The sequence below is a fragment of the Ptychodera flava genome, chromosome 14 (assembly GCF_041260155.1).
Source record: "Ptychodera flava strain L36383 chromosome 14, AS_Pfla_20210202, whole genome shotgun sequence".
Lineage (NCBI taxonomy): Eukaryota > Metazoa > Hemichordata > Enteropneusta > Ptychoderidae > Ptychodera > Ptychodera flava.
The window spans coordinates 8845037-8862955 of record NC_091941.1 but is presented as its reverse complement, the minus strand read 5'-3'; the positions used below and the strand labels follow the sequence as shown (position 1 = coordinate 8862955).

At 37.7% G+C, this 17919-nt stretch overlaps 2 protein-coding genes across 2 annotated transcripts; both read left to right on the top strand.

Annotated features, from left to right (window-relative positions):
• Positions 1-754: 754 nt before the first annotated feature.
• Positions 755-5782, top strand: LOC139150631 (putative sodium-dependent multivitamin transporter). The gene is made up of 5 exons (XM_070723067.1): positions 755-891; positions 1895-2048; positions 2635-2740; positions 3006-3145; positions 3614-5782. Exons 1-5 carry the CDS (start codon positions 774-776, stop codon positions 3723-3725), a joined length of 630 nt encoding a protein of 209 aa, XP_070579168.1. The 5' UTR covers positions 755-773; the 3' UTR covers positions 3726-5782.
• Positions 5783-7275: 1493 nt separating this feature from the next.
• On the top strand, positions 7276-17848 carry LOC139149223 (extracellular serine proteinase-like). Its single transcript, XM_070720818.1, has 10 exons — positions 7276-7399; positions 7669-7851; positions 9718-9867; positions 10308-10446; positions 11150-11262; positions 14631-14772; positions 15144-15328; positions 15918-16089; positions 16463-16660; positions 17079-17848. Exons 2-10 carry the CDS (start codon positions 7684-7686, stop codon positions 17204-17206), a joined length of 1395 nt encoding a protein of 464 aa, XP_070576919.1. The 5' UTR covers positions 7276-7399; positions 7669-7683; the 3' UTR covers positions 17207-17848.
• Positions 17849-17919: the final 71 nt, after the last annotated feature.

Genomic DNA, 17919 nt, shown 5'->3' with positions numbered 1-17919 from the left:
ATTCAATCGCCTGCACAGGCTTGCAATGCACACCTAGGCTAGTGAAGAATAAGAGATGTGTGTGGATTGTCGCTTCTCCATGTAAAACAAATCGTCATCCCCAGATCTATCGATAGTGAAACCAGTTTTACTTCTCCACAAGACACTCCCGAATTTCTTTGCTCTTTCATTGTCCTTACAAGAATTCAATGTATTATAATATAAAGGCAGTGTTGAAAAGCACATCTGCGGTACCCAGCCCATCTCCATACACACAGTGGTCACATCCAGCCCATCTCCATACAGTGGTCACAGCTTGGATGACCACTTCCCGTCTACAGAGCAAGTTAGCTAGATTGTTCATTCATGCAAAAATGTGTTCGCAAATAGTTGCTTCGCGGTCGGGGGTTGGGATTGTAGGGCAACTCTCCATTATGAGTTGATGAAGAAATTGTATTTAAACTTTTGAAAAGTCAAAGGGTTGAGCAAAATGAGAAGGCAAAAGCACACGGCGAGCAGAGGACAGTGGGAGCTTTTGCAGTGGGATGACCAGTTTCCGTGTCGGGAGTAGGAAGAAAGGAAAACTGATCATTTAGGGCCATAGTTTCTCCTCATCGAATGTAATTGCATATCGGAAATGTAGGAAAGTTTCGGAGACATAGATCTTTGAAATTCATGTGTCACATGACCAAAATCTTTCTAAATATAACTAGGACACAATATCGCTGTTGTCAGCTTGCCATCGATTTATTTTTTACTATAATCATAGTTCGGTGTCTTCCTCGTTGAATGCAATGACTGCCATCACGTTAGAAGACTACATAAAACCGTACCGTGAGTGGCAGGCCAAAAGACATGGAAAGTCAACAAACAAGAACGACAGAAGAGATACCTTCATTTCCAAGATTTTGAGTAAGTGGCTTGAATCCTCGTCGAAATTCATTTTTTCTGAAACTGCTTTTGTTACAAATTGGGTTGATTGTTATAAATATGGGTGACATGTTTACCCCTATTTGTAATAATCAACCCTATTTGTAACAAAAATTAACCCCATATAGGGTTAGTATGATTTTTGTCAGAAAACAAGATTTTTTGATATTTTGACCGAAATTGGTGAAAATTGACCCGAGACAAACTTTTTGCATGTATCTGCACAACTTGATTATCTTTTACGAGTAGACCTATTATCCCAAGGAACCTGCACAACGAAATTTAATCTTTAGAGCAGTTTCAGAATAAATGAGTTTCGATAAGGAAAAAAAAATAAGAATCGTTCCCAAAAATACAAATATGCACATTTCATTAAGATTTCAACAAATACGGCAAAGTTTTTTTAAAATTAGGTTTTGATACAAAAGCAGTATCAGAAAAAATGAGTTTCGACAAGGAAAAAAAAAGAAAATTGCCCCAAACATACAAATATGCATATTTCATTAAGATTTCAACAAATACGGCAAAGTTTTTTTTGAAAATTTGGTTTTGTTACAAATAGGGTTGATTGTTACAAATAGGAGTAATACAACTGTCTCAACTCGGTCTCTCAGAAATATTTCCTAGGAATTTCTGCATCATTCGTTGAAGAGTTGCCGTAAAAGTGGACTATTTACATCCTTCGAGCCTTTTCCTAACATGTTGACTTACAGCCTGTATGGCTAGTACCTTACAGAGGTAATTATATACTTTCCCTCACAACGAGAACTGAAGGCTCAAGTTTGAGTGCTGAAGGTATACGAGGCCTGTGCCCGCGAAACAGACTTCTATCAATTGCATACTTAGTGAAGTAAACACCACAACGACACAATCGATTGTCTACAGTCCACCGTTAGAGGGAGACATGTTTTGAATGGGTTCACATAAGCTTTTGGTCACACAAAGCAAAGGAGCGTACGATAAAATTACTTGTATGTATTTCCAGCCTTTTTCTATGGAGTCTCTGGGATTGGGTTAGCGTTTCTGGCAAGTAATCTCGGTAGCCTGCTGGTACTCGGCGTAACAATTCTGTCAATAACCGGTGCGCCAATCTTGGCGACGTTCGGCTTGGGAATGATGTACAAGCGGGCAAACGGAATGTAGGTGCAAATTATTTTTATGTGCACTCTCGATATTTCCAGCCATTCAGACGAACGCAGAATTGTTACGCACAAATCTACTCTCTAGATCTATCAGGGTATCACTTGGGGGGGGGGGGGCGTGAACCCCCTATGAGTGCAAGTGTACCCTAGACAGTTCGAATCACAAAGAAGTAACTCTATATATTCCGTTAAAATTGTCTTCAAAAGTCTAAATTGTGGCCGAAACAATAGCGTCAAAACTCCATTTTCTACAAAATGATGGGTCAAAATCGTGCCGGGCAACATTTTATCAACATTTCCTTGGTTAAAAGTTTACAGACGCGAAAAAGTGGTCAAAACTGCGGCATGTATATAGCATTCCTATATGAATATATTGAAAAGGAAGGACACACAGAGTAACGTACTAGTGTCCGTTTCTTAGTCGTCACTAAATCGACAAGACACACCATTATAATAATGAGACTCATCACAAACCAGGCTTGTCTATAGCATTTTAAATATTCAAAAACGCGTGTTAATTCTCCCATCTCCCAATAAACTGCACCTAGCGAAAAATTGTAACTTAATTTTTTGTCGTTCACAGTGGTATGCTGTGCGGCACGTTCTTTGGGTTCGCTTTTGCAGCTTGGATAACTTTTGGAGCATATGTTAACCAGGGTAGACTGGAAGAAGCACTCGGTCTGTACAGGGTATGTGTGAAAACATTGACCTGGTCATATATAAATGCATGATTTTCAATTTCCGTCATTACAACATGTCATTGTAACAAAATTTTGAGATGAACCATTAAGTCTCAGGACTTGAAGCATATTTCAGCAGAATACAGGTCTTCGGTCCTCACAATGGCGAATTCGTCATCATTATCTATATTCTAAATTTATTCTGTGCATTCTGCTTTACCGTAGAGGAAAGTCTATACCATTTCAGTAATTGTACTTTTCCATGATATTAAAGGTGTCATTTTTGATGTATGGTTGCTATGGAGCAGTTGCCACGATATTGATCGGCATATTCGGCAGCGAGATTGTACGGATCGTTGTACCAAGTGAGAGAGAGAAGATTGTCGATCCTATCTTGTTGGCAAGATTTCTTAGGTGGGTTTCATTTGTCACTAAAATAAGTATGAGTGTTTGCTATTTCCTCTCATCATTCGCAGCGTGCCATGTTAGTAAACATTACAAATGTAGGCTTTAACTGGACCTTTACACATCATGCTGCCATGGGAACAAAGTCGACAAGTTAGACGAGACTACAATGGCGTACCTACGTAATAATCGATTGTCCATAATATAATATAATATAATATATATAAATTACATAATGTAATATAAGCTTATATATATATATATATATATATATATATATATATATATATATACACGTACATACATACATACATACATTCATTCATTCATTCATTCATTCATTCATTCATTCATTCATTCAAAGGTGTTTGGTCTATGGGAATATATTCAAATATATACAGATAAAGATTCAATGGCTTAAAATAATTTTATTGATTTATCGTTCAAAATGTTACCTACCCATGTTTCCCTTTTCAGACCATTGGGCTGGAAAAGAAATTACAGCGAAAAAGACAACGAGAAGCACGATGACAAAAACTCAGAGGATGAAAGCATGATTGAAGAGAATATGATGAGCAAAAACATATAGATCAAATGCTCTTCATGTCTCGTTTAAAATTAATTCCCTTGGAATTTAGGTTTTCCAGTTTTAATGAGACAAAATTAGAGTTCGAAAGATGTGTTACTCGTTAGCTCATTACCAGTTAAAGTAATTCTGTCACATGGAGATGCCAATTATACATTTTTAACCTTTCCATGAGCTGCACAATGCTGACACTCCGTTTTTACCGTGTATGGACAAATGCAAATTTTCGATGACCGAGTAGCTTAGATGCGCAAGTGTTAACGTTATATGTTTAAAAAATAAACTCCTGAAAAATCTATTGGATTCTAAAAAAGGTCGAAAGATTCAAATTGTAAGTGTCTACAGAATAACTGTCCATAACAAGGAGTTGCTAAACAATAGTTGTGTCATTGTTTAAAAATGACTATGGTATATATGTGTGTCATTAGTGTCATTTTAATAGTTAAAACAATCAGTTACTTTCCTATGGATTCTTTGATGAATTTAGTCATTATTCCACTTTATCGTTCTTGATACTTTTGTTGATATTTTGTTCTATTTGTAGAATAATGTTTCTTGTTCTATGTAAACGTCATTTAGAAATGCATGAAATTCAGCTTGTCACTACAGCGTGTACGTGTATTATCCACTGTTACTGAAGACGACTCCATATAAGTACGGTCTATAATTTATTTGCCAACCACGAAACTGGATATTGATGAGTTGAGTTGACGAGACTTAACAATTTTATAGAATGACAATACAATGAGAATGTTAAAGCTGTTTTCTCGTTAAAGGGGGAGTTCACCAAGGATGATTTTTACATCTGTGCTAGCTTTGTGGTCACTTACCCCTGAAAAGCTATTTTCACCATTTATAAGTCGCGCGATTTTTTCACAAAAAAACCGATAAAATTAGTACAGGAAATTGCCCATGTCATTTGAATCATGGGAAAAAGCGCCAAGCTTGGAGCTTGCATAATGTGATATGGAAGGGACCATTCTTCCCATGGTAATGGCATTGTCCACTCACCCACGCTCAAACCAGGCTGTGCATATTTACATAACTTTTGTTTATACTGAGTATCCTTGCATAAACGATGAATCACTTATAATAAACTGTCCACTGTCAGATTTTGTGTTGCTTTTTACTAGTGTGTTACTGTTAGTGGTCAATGTGGGGGCCATACCCGGCCGAAGATGATCCCTTCCATATCACATAATGCAAGCTCCAAGCTGGGAGCTTTTTTCCCATGATTCAAATTACATAGGCAACTTCCTGTACTATTTGTATCGGGTTTTTTTTAATTGTGCGAAATAGTTTTTCCTGGGCAAATGACCATAGAGCTACCACATAAGTAAAAATCATCCTTGGCGAACTTCCCCTTTAACATCAAGTAGTGTGAGATCTGTTTATATTTCATGTGTTACCCTGTGTGAATTCATCTATGAACCCCTTTCTAATAATCGTAAACTTAAGTTGACCTGCTATAATTTCAAAAATCTCTAAATGTGAAATTAAAAAATGGCATTATATTGTGACGCTAGATTGGATACCGAAAAATTAGACATTTTTATAAGAGTGACATCAAACAATTATTGCTCTGTTCGCTTTTAATGTCTTTGCATCCTGCAAATAATGTAAAAATGAAATGTACTCTGACAATATGGTCAAATATGGTTAGGCATTAGTTATTTAGGTATGTAATCGAGTGGAGGTTCAATGTCAGGACATTATAAGCACCCCTAACACGCTCGTTATTCATTGTAAGAATCCAGTAGCAAATGTTTGTAGAATGCATGGTCTCACTAGATGCAGTTAAACCTCCTAGCAGCTTGTAGGGTAGGGCACCTCTACGGACAGCGCACTTTCAGGAACAGTCACCTTTAGCATGCTGGAAACAAAAATGCGCCAATTTTAGCCTCATATGAATGGGATTTACTTGTATTGCCTGTTTACAACCTCTTTAGTGTGTGAGCTTCCGTGCTAGAGATTCTAGGTACGCAATGTCGTGCCATTACAATATCTAATCAAGTCAAATAAAATGGTCACGCACCATATGGCTTTGATATTATTAGAAATGTGTGTTGCATGTATACATGTATGGAATGTCTGTGTGTTGAGGTACTGAGTTAGATCCTTTCACAGATGTGTTTATATGTAAATTTTATTCAATGCTTTGTATAGTAAAATGGACATTATGGAGAAATGGGCGAGTCAGATACACTTATTTTAAATTGAATTATCAATGTGACGACTTTTATAGCAGCAAAGTTTTCTATAAATACCACTTCTATATCAGGTATCCATTAGAGTACGTAATTACACCGACGGATGGTCGTTTTAGCACAGGCCTCAGTCATCAACTCGGAGATTGTCACCATGAATTTGTAACAAAATAGCGACTGTTAGTCAGCGTCTGTCCGTCATCGTCCATCATTAACGTCTGGCAACTTCCACTGATGTTTTACGCTTCTGATCCAGCTGAAAAAGCTGATCCAGTCATGTTCACATGTGATTTTTAAATACTTGCTATGCATCGGTTCAATTTTCTCTGACGACAAAATGTTATTAGACAGAACACTTCTGTTAATTATTATCGAAGTAGATTTAGACAAATAAGACTATTTCAATATGTATTACTTTTACAAACACAGCGGAGTTATAACGACTGCTGGGTCGCCAAGTGATATCACATGCAACATAAAATGTGAATTTTTCACGAGGCCTTTTTAACTCGTTAAAAGGTATGACGAACATGACACAGTATCCTGTATTATCATTTGAAATGTGATGAAAATAGGGACGGTCTACTTAATTGGTCACTAGTTTGGCAAGGGGAACATCGCGTCGCGTATTATATTTTCCTAGGTGTAATTGCTCATTTTTTTATCATAAAGCCATGCCTCCTAAGCTCCCTGAAGTCCATTTCTTTATTGTAAGTATAAGATGTCCTTTATAACTATCGGGATGAACCGGTGAAATAACAAGAATATCATCATGTGTCAAAATATAATTTACGTCATTTTTACGAGACGCGAGTGTGACAAAGTGTCATATACAACTGCATGTGAATTATGCCTGACAATTTTTGAGTCCGACGGTCGTTCATGAACTGTCCGCACACTTTGCACAAAATCTGCTGACGTACCCTCAGGTCCTCACAGATTAAGTTTGCCGGGGCAATCAGCAAATTCTGTCCTGTTTCTTGTGTTGACATCGGCAAGTGATTGCGCAGTTTATAGTGCAATCGCGAAGGTCAAGCGAACCATGCCACCTATCAGTGGTGAAGATACAAATATGAATTTCTACGGTTAAAGAAAGAAAAATACGTGACAATTAACTCGGTTCATGATCTTGATCGATATATGCGCAACATATAAATGACATAATTATCTAGTCCAGTACATCCACTATTCGCAACCATCTGTTCAGTATATATTATTAGAATAAACTATCCTTTAAGCTATCATAATTTATTTGCAGGTAAACTATCTACTGGTAAGCCATCACCATTTGCGTCCAGAAGTAACCATCCTTAATTGTAAACCATTTTGTGCATGCCTACTAGCACAAGGCTAGGTTCGACACTTCCATGAGGACTGTAGTGTTCTTGTGAGCATGTCTTATGCGGTCCATTCAATTTATGTGAAAAACGGATAAATGTTTCCCGCACTTTCGCCCGTTAACCATTTTTGGTAAGAATCCTGCACTTTTTCATAAATTTCAAGTGAAATAAGACTTTAACCTAACTTTACATTATGTAGTTATATTTACAGTTACTTTTTAAACTTCATGGCGAAGGTATATTTCCGTGATCATATGTTTTTAGTATTATCTTTTCATACATGTAAGGAATCACAGTTACTGAAGAATACCATTACATGAGAACAAAATTCGGTCGCTTGGTGCACCAAGGATTTGTTGTTTTTGTTTTTTATATTGAATTTCTCAGTTTACATTTCAGGACACTACTGAGACCATGTTCAAACTGCTATTGACGGCGTTACTTGGCCTGGTGTCGGCATTACCCGTAAACCTTGACGCTAACGCAGGAAGTCGCCCGAGCTTTGTGAAAAGAGAAACTATGGCGCCAATTAATCGAGCCGACAAGAACCGAGTGCATGGCGAGTATATCGTTAAACTTCGGGTGAGTGTTAATGTTGAAATTTCGCTGAAATCGTTATCTCTTTTAATGACGGACAACGCGGTGTACGTGCACATCGAAACTTTAATAATGAACTGACACTGTTTTCTGTCAAACTTTACCGTTTGTGCATAAAATTTGGTAAAAAAATGATCTGCGTACTCTTGCTGTGAAAGTTCTTAATTCAAATAACAAAACATGGTGCTTCATATTCAAGATCTACCGAGCATTTGCAAATAATCTATAAATATACCTTTTGCACTCTACAGAACTTGTAACTTGATCAGATTTATCAGTTCTCAAGTATTGACTGCGTCGTCTTTCCCTTACTATAGTCGCTATAAAACGGCACATCATTTTCGTCAAAGTTACGCACTTATAGCTCTGTAGTATAAATATAATTCACCCTGATGTAGCATTGCATTTAACCAGCGCGATTCCCATTCCTTGTGTGGTGACATCTTCTGTTCTGCAAACAAATTATTATCGCATCGACACATCCTGATATGTTACCTAGAGGGATTCTTGCAAATTGAAAGAAGCCGTTGGAGCGTGTAATGTTTTTCTCTACTTTCTCATCGGAACCAAAATTTAGATCCATAGGAGTGATCAAGAAGTTTGTTACGCAAATTAATTTTCCGGTATCTTGGTTTGTTATTGTTGAATCGAAAATTATATTTCTCCCCAGGAGTTACCATTTTTTAATCAACTTTTAATATCGGTCAATTTTTACGGAATTTGTTTCTCGGTTACAAACATTTGCTTGGAGGTCTGTGATTCTTAATTTTGATTATGAAAGAGAATGGTTACTACTATCCTCGACCATAGTTTACATTTGAGTTTAGGGGCACACATTACCTCAATAATTGTTTTTACTTTTGAATAAAGGAATAATAATAAAGGCTGATGTGGCTATATTTATCTTTTTGAGAATAAATTGTGCAATTATGAGGGCATAACGACGCATTATGTGGTGTTTAGTTTTCACTTACCCCGTAATTACAAGCACTGCAACATGGTTTTCGTATTTTCAGACTGATTTGCAGGTTGTCTCAGTAAAATATTATGTTTACATTCAAAGTTTGCGATTGCTGTAAACCTGAATGAATTCTTTTATTGTATGACGGGAAGGTTTTCGCTCCTGCCCGTTCATTTCAGCAATACAAATGACTATTATTATTAGGTAAACTCATAATTATGATGCGATGCATACTTAGCAAATTAAGCGACTAGATTTAAATAATGGTACAGGAAACTGTCGTTACATGAGATTTGTTAAATAATTGACAGATGGGTTACGCTCCTTACCTATCTTAAAATATGGACATGGGCGATACAACAATTTTTGTCTGGCAAAACGGATGGCTGTAGCGGAGAGATGACATGTGGACTTAGATAGTCCGCGCCATGAAATTGAAAGTTTAAACTTTTGATCACAGGAAACTTATTTCCTCTCGAAATCAAGAATAATAATCAGGGGTCACCGTTCAAAATATGCTACTAGAGAAACAATTACCTAATACTTACCGACATTTGAAATACAAAATGGCTGCCACATTCCGGTGTTCACTCTATGGTGAAAAATAGAATTTTGGATTTGTATAAAGAGAAGGTGGAAACTTCATCTACTCTATTGCTTCAAAATAATCCCCAACAAGCGGTCGACAAAAATTATTCTAACAGTTTGGAAGTTCAAATATTTTACCCGACGTGCATTCTACCTTATAATTCATTTCATCAGAAAAGTTAGGATTCTTTTTTCCTGTAGTCATAGTAAATTATTCTTCACTCTCCGCTCCGTTAATAAGTGACCAGGCGACAAAGTTCAAATGCATATGACTTTTCGATCTTCTCAATGCCCATGTCTAGGATGACGGAACGGAGGACAATATGGCGGATTTTCAGAATGCATTGATTCAGATGGTAGCTGAAAACGGACTCGAAATCGAAATTCGTTGCAATATCACGACACTATTGAAAGGCTTTTGCGCTAGCATGCCCGATGAAGCAGTTGGAATGGTAAGTATCAGCTGTGTTCTTTGTTTTCTTAGAAATTAATGAACCTATAACAAAGGTTTTAGACTTTTTACGAAATTGATATTTTTACATTGGGAAGACTGTCTGTTGGTATGTTTCATTTTCCATGCACGGAAGAATGACGTATTTCGAAAAGAGCGTTTTCTGGTACGGTGCATGGCATGCTACCCTAGCAGATCATGGCTCATTCGTTGTGAGCAACCGGCAGGTTTTCATTCTGGATATTGACAACAAATTTCTCACGTTATGCAGAACATGCTCTCTAAAGCAGAACTGCCTTTCGTGGATAATGCGTTGAAGTTCGAATTGAGACACCGTGCGGGAGCTCACGAGTCTCATAATGAAGACAATTTTCAAGTTAAGTAGGGGTCTCAACGATGCTTGGAAGAGTGCGGAAACATTTTTCATTTGATCTTCCTCAGCTCAGATGGTTGGATGAAGTAGACTTCGTGGAAGAAGACTCAGTGACGCACACTGAAGGCATAAGTGGTCTACCCTGGGGCTTGGATAGAATTGGCCAACCATATCTACCCTTGGATGGAGTTTACCAGTCCCCGCTAGGTATTAATAGACGTTGACAGATTATCATCAATATATATATATATATATATATATATATATATATATATATATATATATATATATATATATATATATATATATATATATATATATATATTTTAATGGATCTACAGCAATCTTCAGACTACAATTGCTAGATGCATGAAACTTAAGTAACAGATATTATTACTCTGTCCTTGAAGGAATTCGTGCTATTATTTATAACGCTATGCTTTTATCATCGAGCAGTGTAATTTTCCATAAGGATTTCTGTATTCATATATGCATACCGTTTACTTCACATGTATTAATGAAAATGAAGCCCATTTCGCTAACTTTCCTATGATTACTTCATATAATACTGAATTATGTCGCTTCAAATTCTCAACATGAGCAATAAATCCTAAAAACCTATGGATGGAGCGCTTTAATGTGGGCTCAGGTGTAGAATAGCCGACTTGATCCGTAAACATGAAACCCAATACAGATGATGTTCGTTTTTGATCAGAAATAAATTCTGTCCACGAATTCGCGCTGATTATTACATTTTACTAAATATTAATAGCTCTCGCAAGAAAAAAAAATTGGCCTAATCAAATGGCACATAAACGAACAATTACATCGTCTATTTCATTACATTATTTGCTTCAATTTTTCTCCTCACTCTATTTTAATTTTTCTTTTCGTCATTTCGTGGAATAAGGGAATGGTAGTCAAGTCAACGTGTTTGTCGTAGATTCGGGAATTCTTTCTTCGCATCAGGAATTTGGCGGCAGAGTATCGGATTTCTACGACGCTATAGGTGAAGAGCCAACGGTGAGAATCATGTGATATTCTGACTACTTTGCACGACACTTTGCCTCTGAAGGGTAGACTGTCGACAGTACCTTGTGCCATTTCTGTCCCTTATTGGTGTAGTATCTCGCACATACGACGGTAAGGGAATCGCAAGCGAAAACATAAATTGACAGAACGGGACTGTCTTCTGTTGCAGGACTTGGGTTGCTATAAATTTTTCTTGAGATATGACGTCGAGAACAGGGAGTATGCAAAGGAAGAAATTCGCATATAGTTCACAAGTGCAAGTGAGATCAAGCAGTATGTCGACTTGTCTTGAGTCTGAGAAAAATGGCTGTAAGTAAAGATGCGCGCTATATCTACCAATGTATGCATATAATTCTGTAAAAAACTGAACTTTTCGCACCTAATTTCGCTTTAGGCCTAACGTTCTCCTAGCTTCCTTCAGACAAACACAACTCACGGTGAATGTCTCTAACTCGTGGGGTACCCAACCTTTGTAAAAACATTGGGGCCTTCAGAGCCTCCCGAACCTTCTCCCGCCGACGCCAGTCAATATGAGCTCGATATTCGCGATTTAAGGCAGTTTATTTATTCACAATCAAATCAGAGATAGCAACCTTTTTCAGTTGAAAATAACTTTGCATTGACGCAGATAGCTAGTGCGAAAGAAAATTAGTTATGTCAGAGACCAAGAGCCACCATGTTTGCATAGTTTTAGCTCAAACGTGAACTGTTTTCAAAATCGAAAAATCACAACTTGCTTCAGTCGATATTGAGTCTGATGAGAGAGACCCCCTCGCCTCAGAGTTTTCCGCAATGGATATTTATATGAGTTTGCGCCAGAAAATGATGTCCCCTCAAGGAAGCAGAGTAAAATCGTCGGCCGGGTGAGAGCGTACTCAGGCACCCACAAAAAAGAATCCGCCGTAGCCGACGAAGTTGCCAAAATGGCCGAATTTTCCGGTTTGTTCTATTGAAATTGAAATAAAAAAAGTTGCTTTGCAGATTTAGTTTTTACTCAAGCATATAATTGACATTTTTCTCAACTCACAGAAGCCTAGCACGTCACTTTTTGGTGGAAAAGCCTCCAGACGTAGGTAAACTTAAAGGTAGAACGCCTCTGGGACATATATCTGTTGACTCCTCTTCCTTGCATATGTACGCTAATGATCAAACACTACTTACAAGGGGTAAATGTATTGGCGAGGTTAATGAGGCCACAAATAGGGATATTCGTCCCATCTCAAATTGAGTGATGGCGAGTCGTATGCGTATAAACATAAGTAAAACAAACTTTTAAGTCTCTTTTAATTACAACCCCTTACAGGTTGAATCTTATAAATGGGACTGATAACCAGTTGTCGTTATACATTTCTGACAGTTTCATTCCCCAAGTTCAATCTGGGAAAATTTTAGGTGTGACACTAGATGAAACTTTATCATGGGATGTTCATATCGATACTTTGTGTAAGAAATTAAGTATGCGTACAGGTCTATTACGTAGATTACGATCATATATCCCCTATGAGTATCGTATGGTCCTATATTTTGGATTGTTTCAGAGCGCTCTTGACTATTGCTGTATTGTTTGGGGTAATGCAACCGCAAAAAATATTGATAAAGTTTTCATTCTTCAGAAACGAGCAATACGTATACTTTTTGAACTCCCCTTTGACTTTCCATCACAGGAATTATTTTCATCTCTGAATGTTATGTCAGTTAGACAGCGTATTTTTTTACTTGACTGCAATTTAATGTTTAAATGTATGAATGGTGTCTGTCTACAATATTTATCAAGCTTATTTACTCTCAACTGCAATGTTCATGACCATAATACGCGGTCTGCATATCACCAGGACTGTTATGTGCCAAGGTGTATTTCAAAATCTGGTCAACGTAGGTTTCATTTCCGAGGATCCAAAGTATGGAATGCTTTACCTACAGATATTAGACAGAGTACTACTCTTTATACTTTTAAACGTAACTTGAAAGACTAAGGAATGTTTCCCTGTAGTTCCGTGTCTTGTACGCTTGTCTGTGATATGTAGTTTTCTTTTCTTTTTTTCCGAAAGAGCCCCTATGAAAATTACTGTATAGTAATTCGGCCGCTCAATAAAGTGTAAATTAAAAATAAAATAAAAATAAATATATTCGGACTCTCAAACTTTTCCCATTCTTCTGTCATTTGTGGGTGCTCATTTTAAAACACTTAGTGTGAGAAAACATTCGATGTAGTAGTTGTTCGAAAACTGAAAACTTGATATTTCCCTGTAGAGTTAACACAGGGATGTGGCCATTTTGAATTTCAAATCTCGGGAAATCTCAGAGGTAATCTGTCTCTCTAGTACCAGATTTTGTACGATAACTCCTGATTTTTATTTTTGATTTGGTAAAAGAATGGAAGAAAGCTTCATTGAAGAAAGTTTGAGCAAACGTTCAAGTCTTTCACTTTCGAGATGTATACTAAGTTAAAACAATAAAAAACTAAGAGTATTACATTCTCTCTAGAAGACATTCAGCTATGAAAAAATCGGGCCTAGGCTCAATATTTTCCCCAAATTAATTTGAACTAAAAACAGCATAGCATGGCATCCGTAAACTCTTTTACTCCCGGACCGGTGAACTTGAGAGGATGATGACCCTGAGTGACCCCAGATCAATCCAAAATGCAGACAAATGTTTTTGTTGTTTTGTTTTTGTAGCCTGTCTAAACTGTTTCCAATATCGGTGGAACCTTTGTGGTGATTAGTTCACTACCGCGCGGTCCGACAATACTTTGGTTACCCACGAGGATAGCTATAAGCATACTATAGACGATATGCAATAAAGTGTAGATGACCCTCGCTATCATTTATGCGGGCTTCTGATTAATATCAAAATATTTTTGTAAATGAAAATATAATTTTCTTGTCTGTCAGCTTTGGAAATAATCGAAAAACATCGCGCCCGCCTTTTGCTCTGCAAACAATATACTTTTGGCGCGGTGGTAAGTTTGATGACCACAAGTCGGGGGAGCGTAGAGAGCGCCATCGAGCGACGGATCTTTCAGTCTACCTATGGCACCGACGTAAATGATTTTTGGAGTGACCAGAACTTTGAAGACGATGTTCACATTAATTTACCGGTCCGTCAGTCGTGATGTCTGGGTAAATAATCAAATGATCACTAAATTCAAAGGGTCGATAACCATACGAATGAAGAAATAACGTATGAATGAGTGAGACAGTACAAGTTACTGGCGTCCCTTTACAAATGACATGCGACAATACCAGTTTGGGTGGATCACTGCGATTAAACTGACCTCGAACAGCTATATACTTTTGTTGATGTTGACTCAGTCGCGTATCCGTTTCTTTGACTGGCCATTTTTACTCCTTATGAAGGAAGAAGATTGTTATGGACATGGAACTCACTGTGCTGGAATTATAGGTGGCGAAAATGTCGGCGTTGCCCCCGGTGTAAATTTGCATTCGGTACGACTGTTGAATTGTTCTGGAAACGGGACTACAAGTATGGTGATGATAGGTGAGTTTCATGATTTTATATGAATACCTTTAAAGACGTCATCATGTTTTACACATGTTTTTTTTTCTATCCCAGGTATTGTTGGGCCATATTCTGAATGCACTTTTAAAAGCTGGATACCTAAATATTTCTGTTTTCATTACAGAAATTTCATTCAACGAATATTATGTAACAATCAAACGTACGTTGCACAGATATTAACGACTTCAATGAAGATTTCGATATTTCTGTGGTCAACAAGTGGTTTGGGTAGTATAAGTAACATTCTAAGAGAATCATTTTAATAAACTCAAATGTTTCAATGGTGCATACAAATTATTGTTTTTATGCTTATTAGTTTATAACTCTACACTTCAAAATTTACTTCACAGGGTTGGACGCCATTGCGAGATCTAATATGCTCCCAGCTGTTGTATCAATGTCGATGGGAGGCCCTTACTCAGTAATGATAAATTTAGCCGTAAAACGCTTGACTGCTGCCGGCTTCATAACCGTTGTTGCCGCCGGAAATGCTGCAAATAGTGCTTGCGTTGAATCCCCGGCGTCGACTGACGAGGTAAACAATAGCGTTGTTATAATTTAAAAGACCGATGTACCGACAAAAGTTTATGATGGAACGCAGTGAATTTGAAGCTTGTCATTTTCTTCAATTGCTTTGGTCCCGAAACCGAACGTTTGCTTTCGTATGTGTAAATGGAGGGGTAAAGGTTTCGCACTGTTCGTGATGACTGGTCTACAGGATTCAAAGCTAACGTTTTCAATTGGTCACGTTTCCTCCATAATCTGACTGTTTTGGTGGCAGGACTGACCGAAACACGGGGGAGACATTTGGCTCCCTTTGTGACTCAAATTTGGCAACTTTGAGCCTTGACTTATATTTTGCAAAGTGAGACTTGATTTTTAATAATTTAACAATGATAACATACACCCGAGAATTATGAGTTGTTTTTTTCCCGTCAACTTTTCAAAATAAGGTTCAAGTTAGGTCGATGTTGAATTCAAGTCCGAAATGCTCTGTTTGAGCTCCCTTTGCTAACAACGGCAAGCTCTGAGTATGAATCATGTATGGACCGTTATCTGGATCGTCCCTGACAAAATTTCTGAGTCGAATGAACTAACTTATCAGTGAACAATTTTACCTGCAGGCAATAACAGTCGGAGCAACGAACAAATCAGATTATTTTGCAGAATATTCAAACTATGGTAGCTGTGTCGATATCTTGGCCCCAGGTTCTGATGTTTTTAGCGCCTTTTCACTTGACGATTCCGCGTACGCCCTCGCAAGCGGTACTTCAATGGCGACCCCACACGTAGCAGGTAAATCATATATCTAGTACATCTCTGCGCGAAATGTATACTTGAATGGATAACGAAAGCTACTTATGGAAAGTATAAATGCAAAGGGCCTCTTGGGTGCAATGGTCTTCGGTTAAGATGTTACGCAGCCATTTCTCGAAGGCCTTGTTTTCAAGGAGAGGTGGTATTGCATTAATTTTTATTACTCAAATTTTGTAAAGGTTGACGGAGAATGCACACATCTACGAATACACAAATGTCTTTGTCCATGAAAAATATGCTGACCTTGCTATCGATAATGTATCGTCACAGTGATGGGTATATTGGCGATAAATATGGTTTTTCCTGTAGGATGACATGATCTCTTATCGGTAAAGGCGTATTATTGTTGCAGGCGTAGCTGCACTTCTCTTAGAACAAAATCCGTCACTCACACAAGACTATATAAAACGAATACTCATGAAGTGGGCACGATCCAATGTCATCAACCTTTCAAGTATCCCCGGGATCTACCGTGCGACGACACCGAATAAACTACTTAGCATCCCGAAAGACGTGACTGTGCCCCCTCCAATCCGACCAGCCATCTCGGGTATGTAAGAAAGCTGCTCGCCATGGAAAGAGATATTATTTCCGTGCGACGAAAGGATTTATTGGTTGTTCGGACGGTTATTCTGATTAATAGCACGTAAACATCGGGGAGCCGGAGCTGCTAGTGTCACTAGTCTTCAGTTTTCAATATTCAAACGTTGAGTACCAAATTGTTACCACGCAGTCGTTCATTTAGCAGCTTCAAACTGTTTATTATAAAATAAGTTTAATTCTAGTCACAGCGATTTTGTATTCTCAATGACGGGCACAGAATGCACAGATCATTGCAGTACAAACAATCATTAGTTCATCATGCACATTTTTTGTAATGCTCACACTTCTAATGTAAAAGTCACATGTAACATTCAAAATTATTCGACTGTTTGGTAGTAAGCTATTGAATTCTGTTATTGTTTCAGTCTACCTGTGTGAGGACACATGCGAACATGCTTTCGACAACGTTTGTGATGATGGTGGCCGGGGTGCTTGGTATTTTCTCTGCGAATATGGCACGGACTGCTATGACTGCGGATACCGTAAAGTGTAAACTGCTGATACAAAGTCATGACCAGGCCGACATCAACTTTTACTTTGAATTGGTTTACCCATTGGTCACCCTTCTATCATATGGTGCTATCTTAATAACATACGATGACCATGGCCATAAGAGAGAGAGAGAGAGAGAGAGAGAGAGAGAGAGAGAGAGAGAGAGAGAGAGAGAGAGAGAGAGAGAGAGAGTGTGTGTGTGTGTGTGTGTGTGTGTGTGTTGTAATCCGTCGGCTCTCAAAATAATATTACCACTGAATACTGAATATGTTGCACTAATAATACAGGGATGTTGGAATGACACGTTTTGCAATCAAAAGGCTGGCACGAATTTTGATGAGTCGCTCTTTTGCATCAGTGACATGATCAGGTTCAGAATACTCTGATTATTTAATTTCAAAAGAATTTGTTCCACTAATGAGTGAATGTCAGACTCGGGACCTCATATCAACCCTTTCAATATGTATTTGTAATAGGCACTTAAACACACACAGGGGTCTTTTGAATGTAAATAGCGTTTTACTTACGATGACATCATTCTTATTCGCGTATAAATATATGTATAAAGTGACTTCAAACATTAACTTCTAGTTGCTGTTTCATGATACAATCAATCTACATGTTAATTAAACATAAATTCCTAATTACAACACGACTTCTTTCCATGGTGATGCCTGTCTTTAATTTGTACAAACAAGATGGACAGCCAACAGC

Coding starts and splice junctions, on each gene's coding strand:
- LOC139150631 (XM_070723067.1), top strand. CDS start 774: ATGACTGCCATCACGTTAGAAGACTACATAAAACCGTACCGTGAGTGG. Junction 2,049..2,634: donor TACAAGCGGGCAAACGGAAT/GTAGGTGCAAAT, acceptor TGTCGTTCACAG/TGGTATGCTGTGCGGCACGT. Junction 3,146..3,613: donor TTGTTGGCAAGATTTCTTAG/GTGGGTTTCATT, acceptor TTCCCTTTTCAG/ACCATTGGGCTGGAAAAGAA.
- LOC139149223 (XM_070720818.1), top strand. CDS start 7,684: ATGTTCAAACTGCTATTGACGGCGTTACTTGGCCTGGTGTCGGCATTA. Junction 9,868..10,307: donor CCGATGAAGCAGTTGGAATG/GTAAGTATCAGC, acceptor GATCTTCCTCAG/CTCAGATGGTTGGATGAAGT. Junction 16,090..16,462: donor GGCGACCCCACACGTAGCAG/GTAAATCATATA, acceptor TTATTGTTGCAG/GCGTAGCTGCACTTCTCTTA.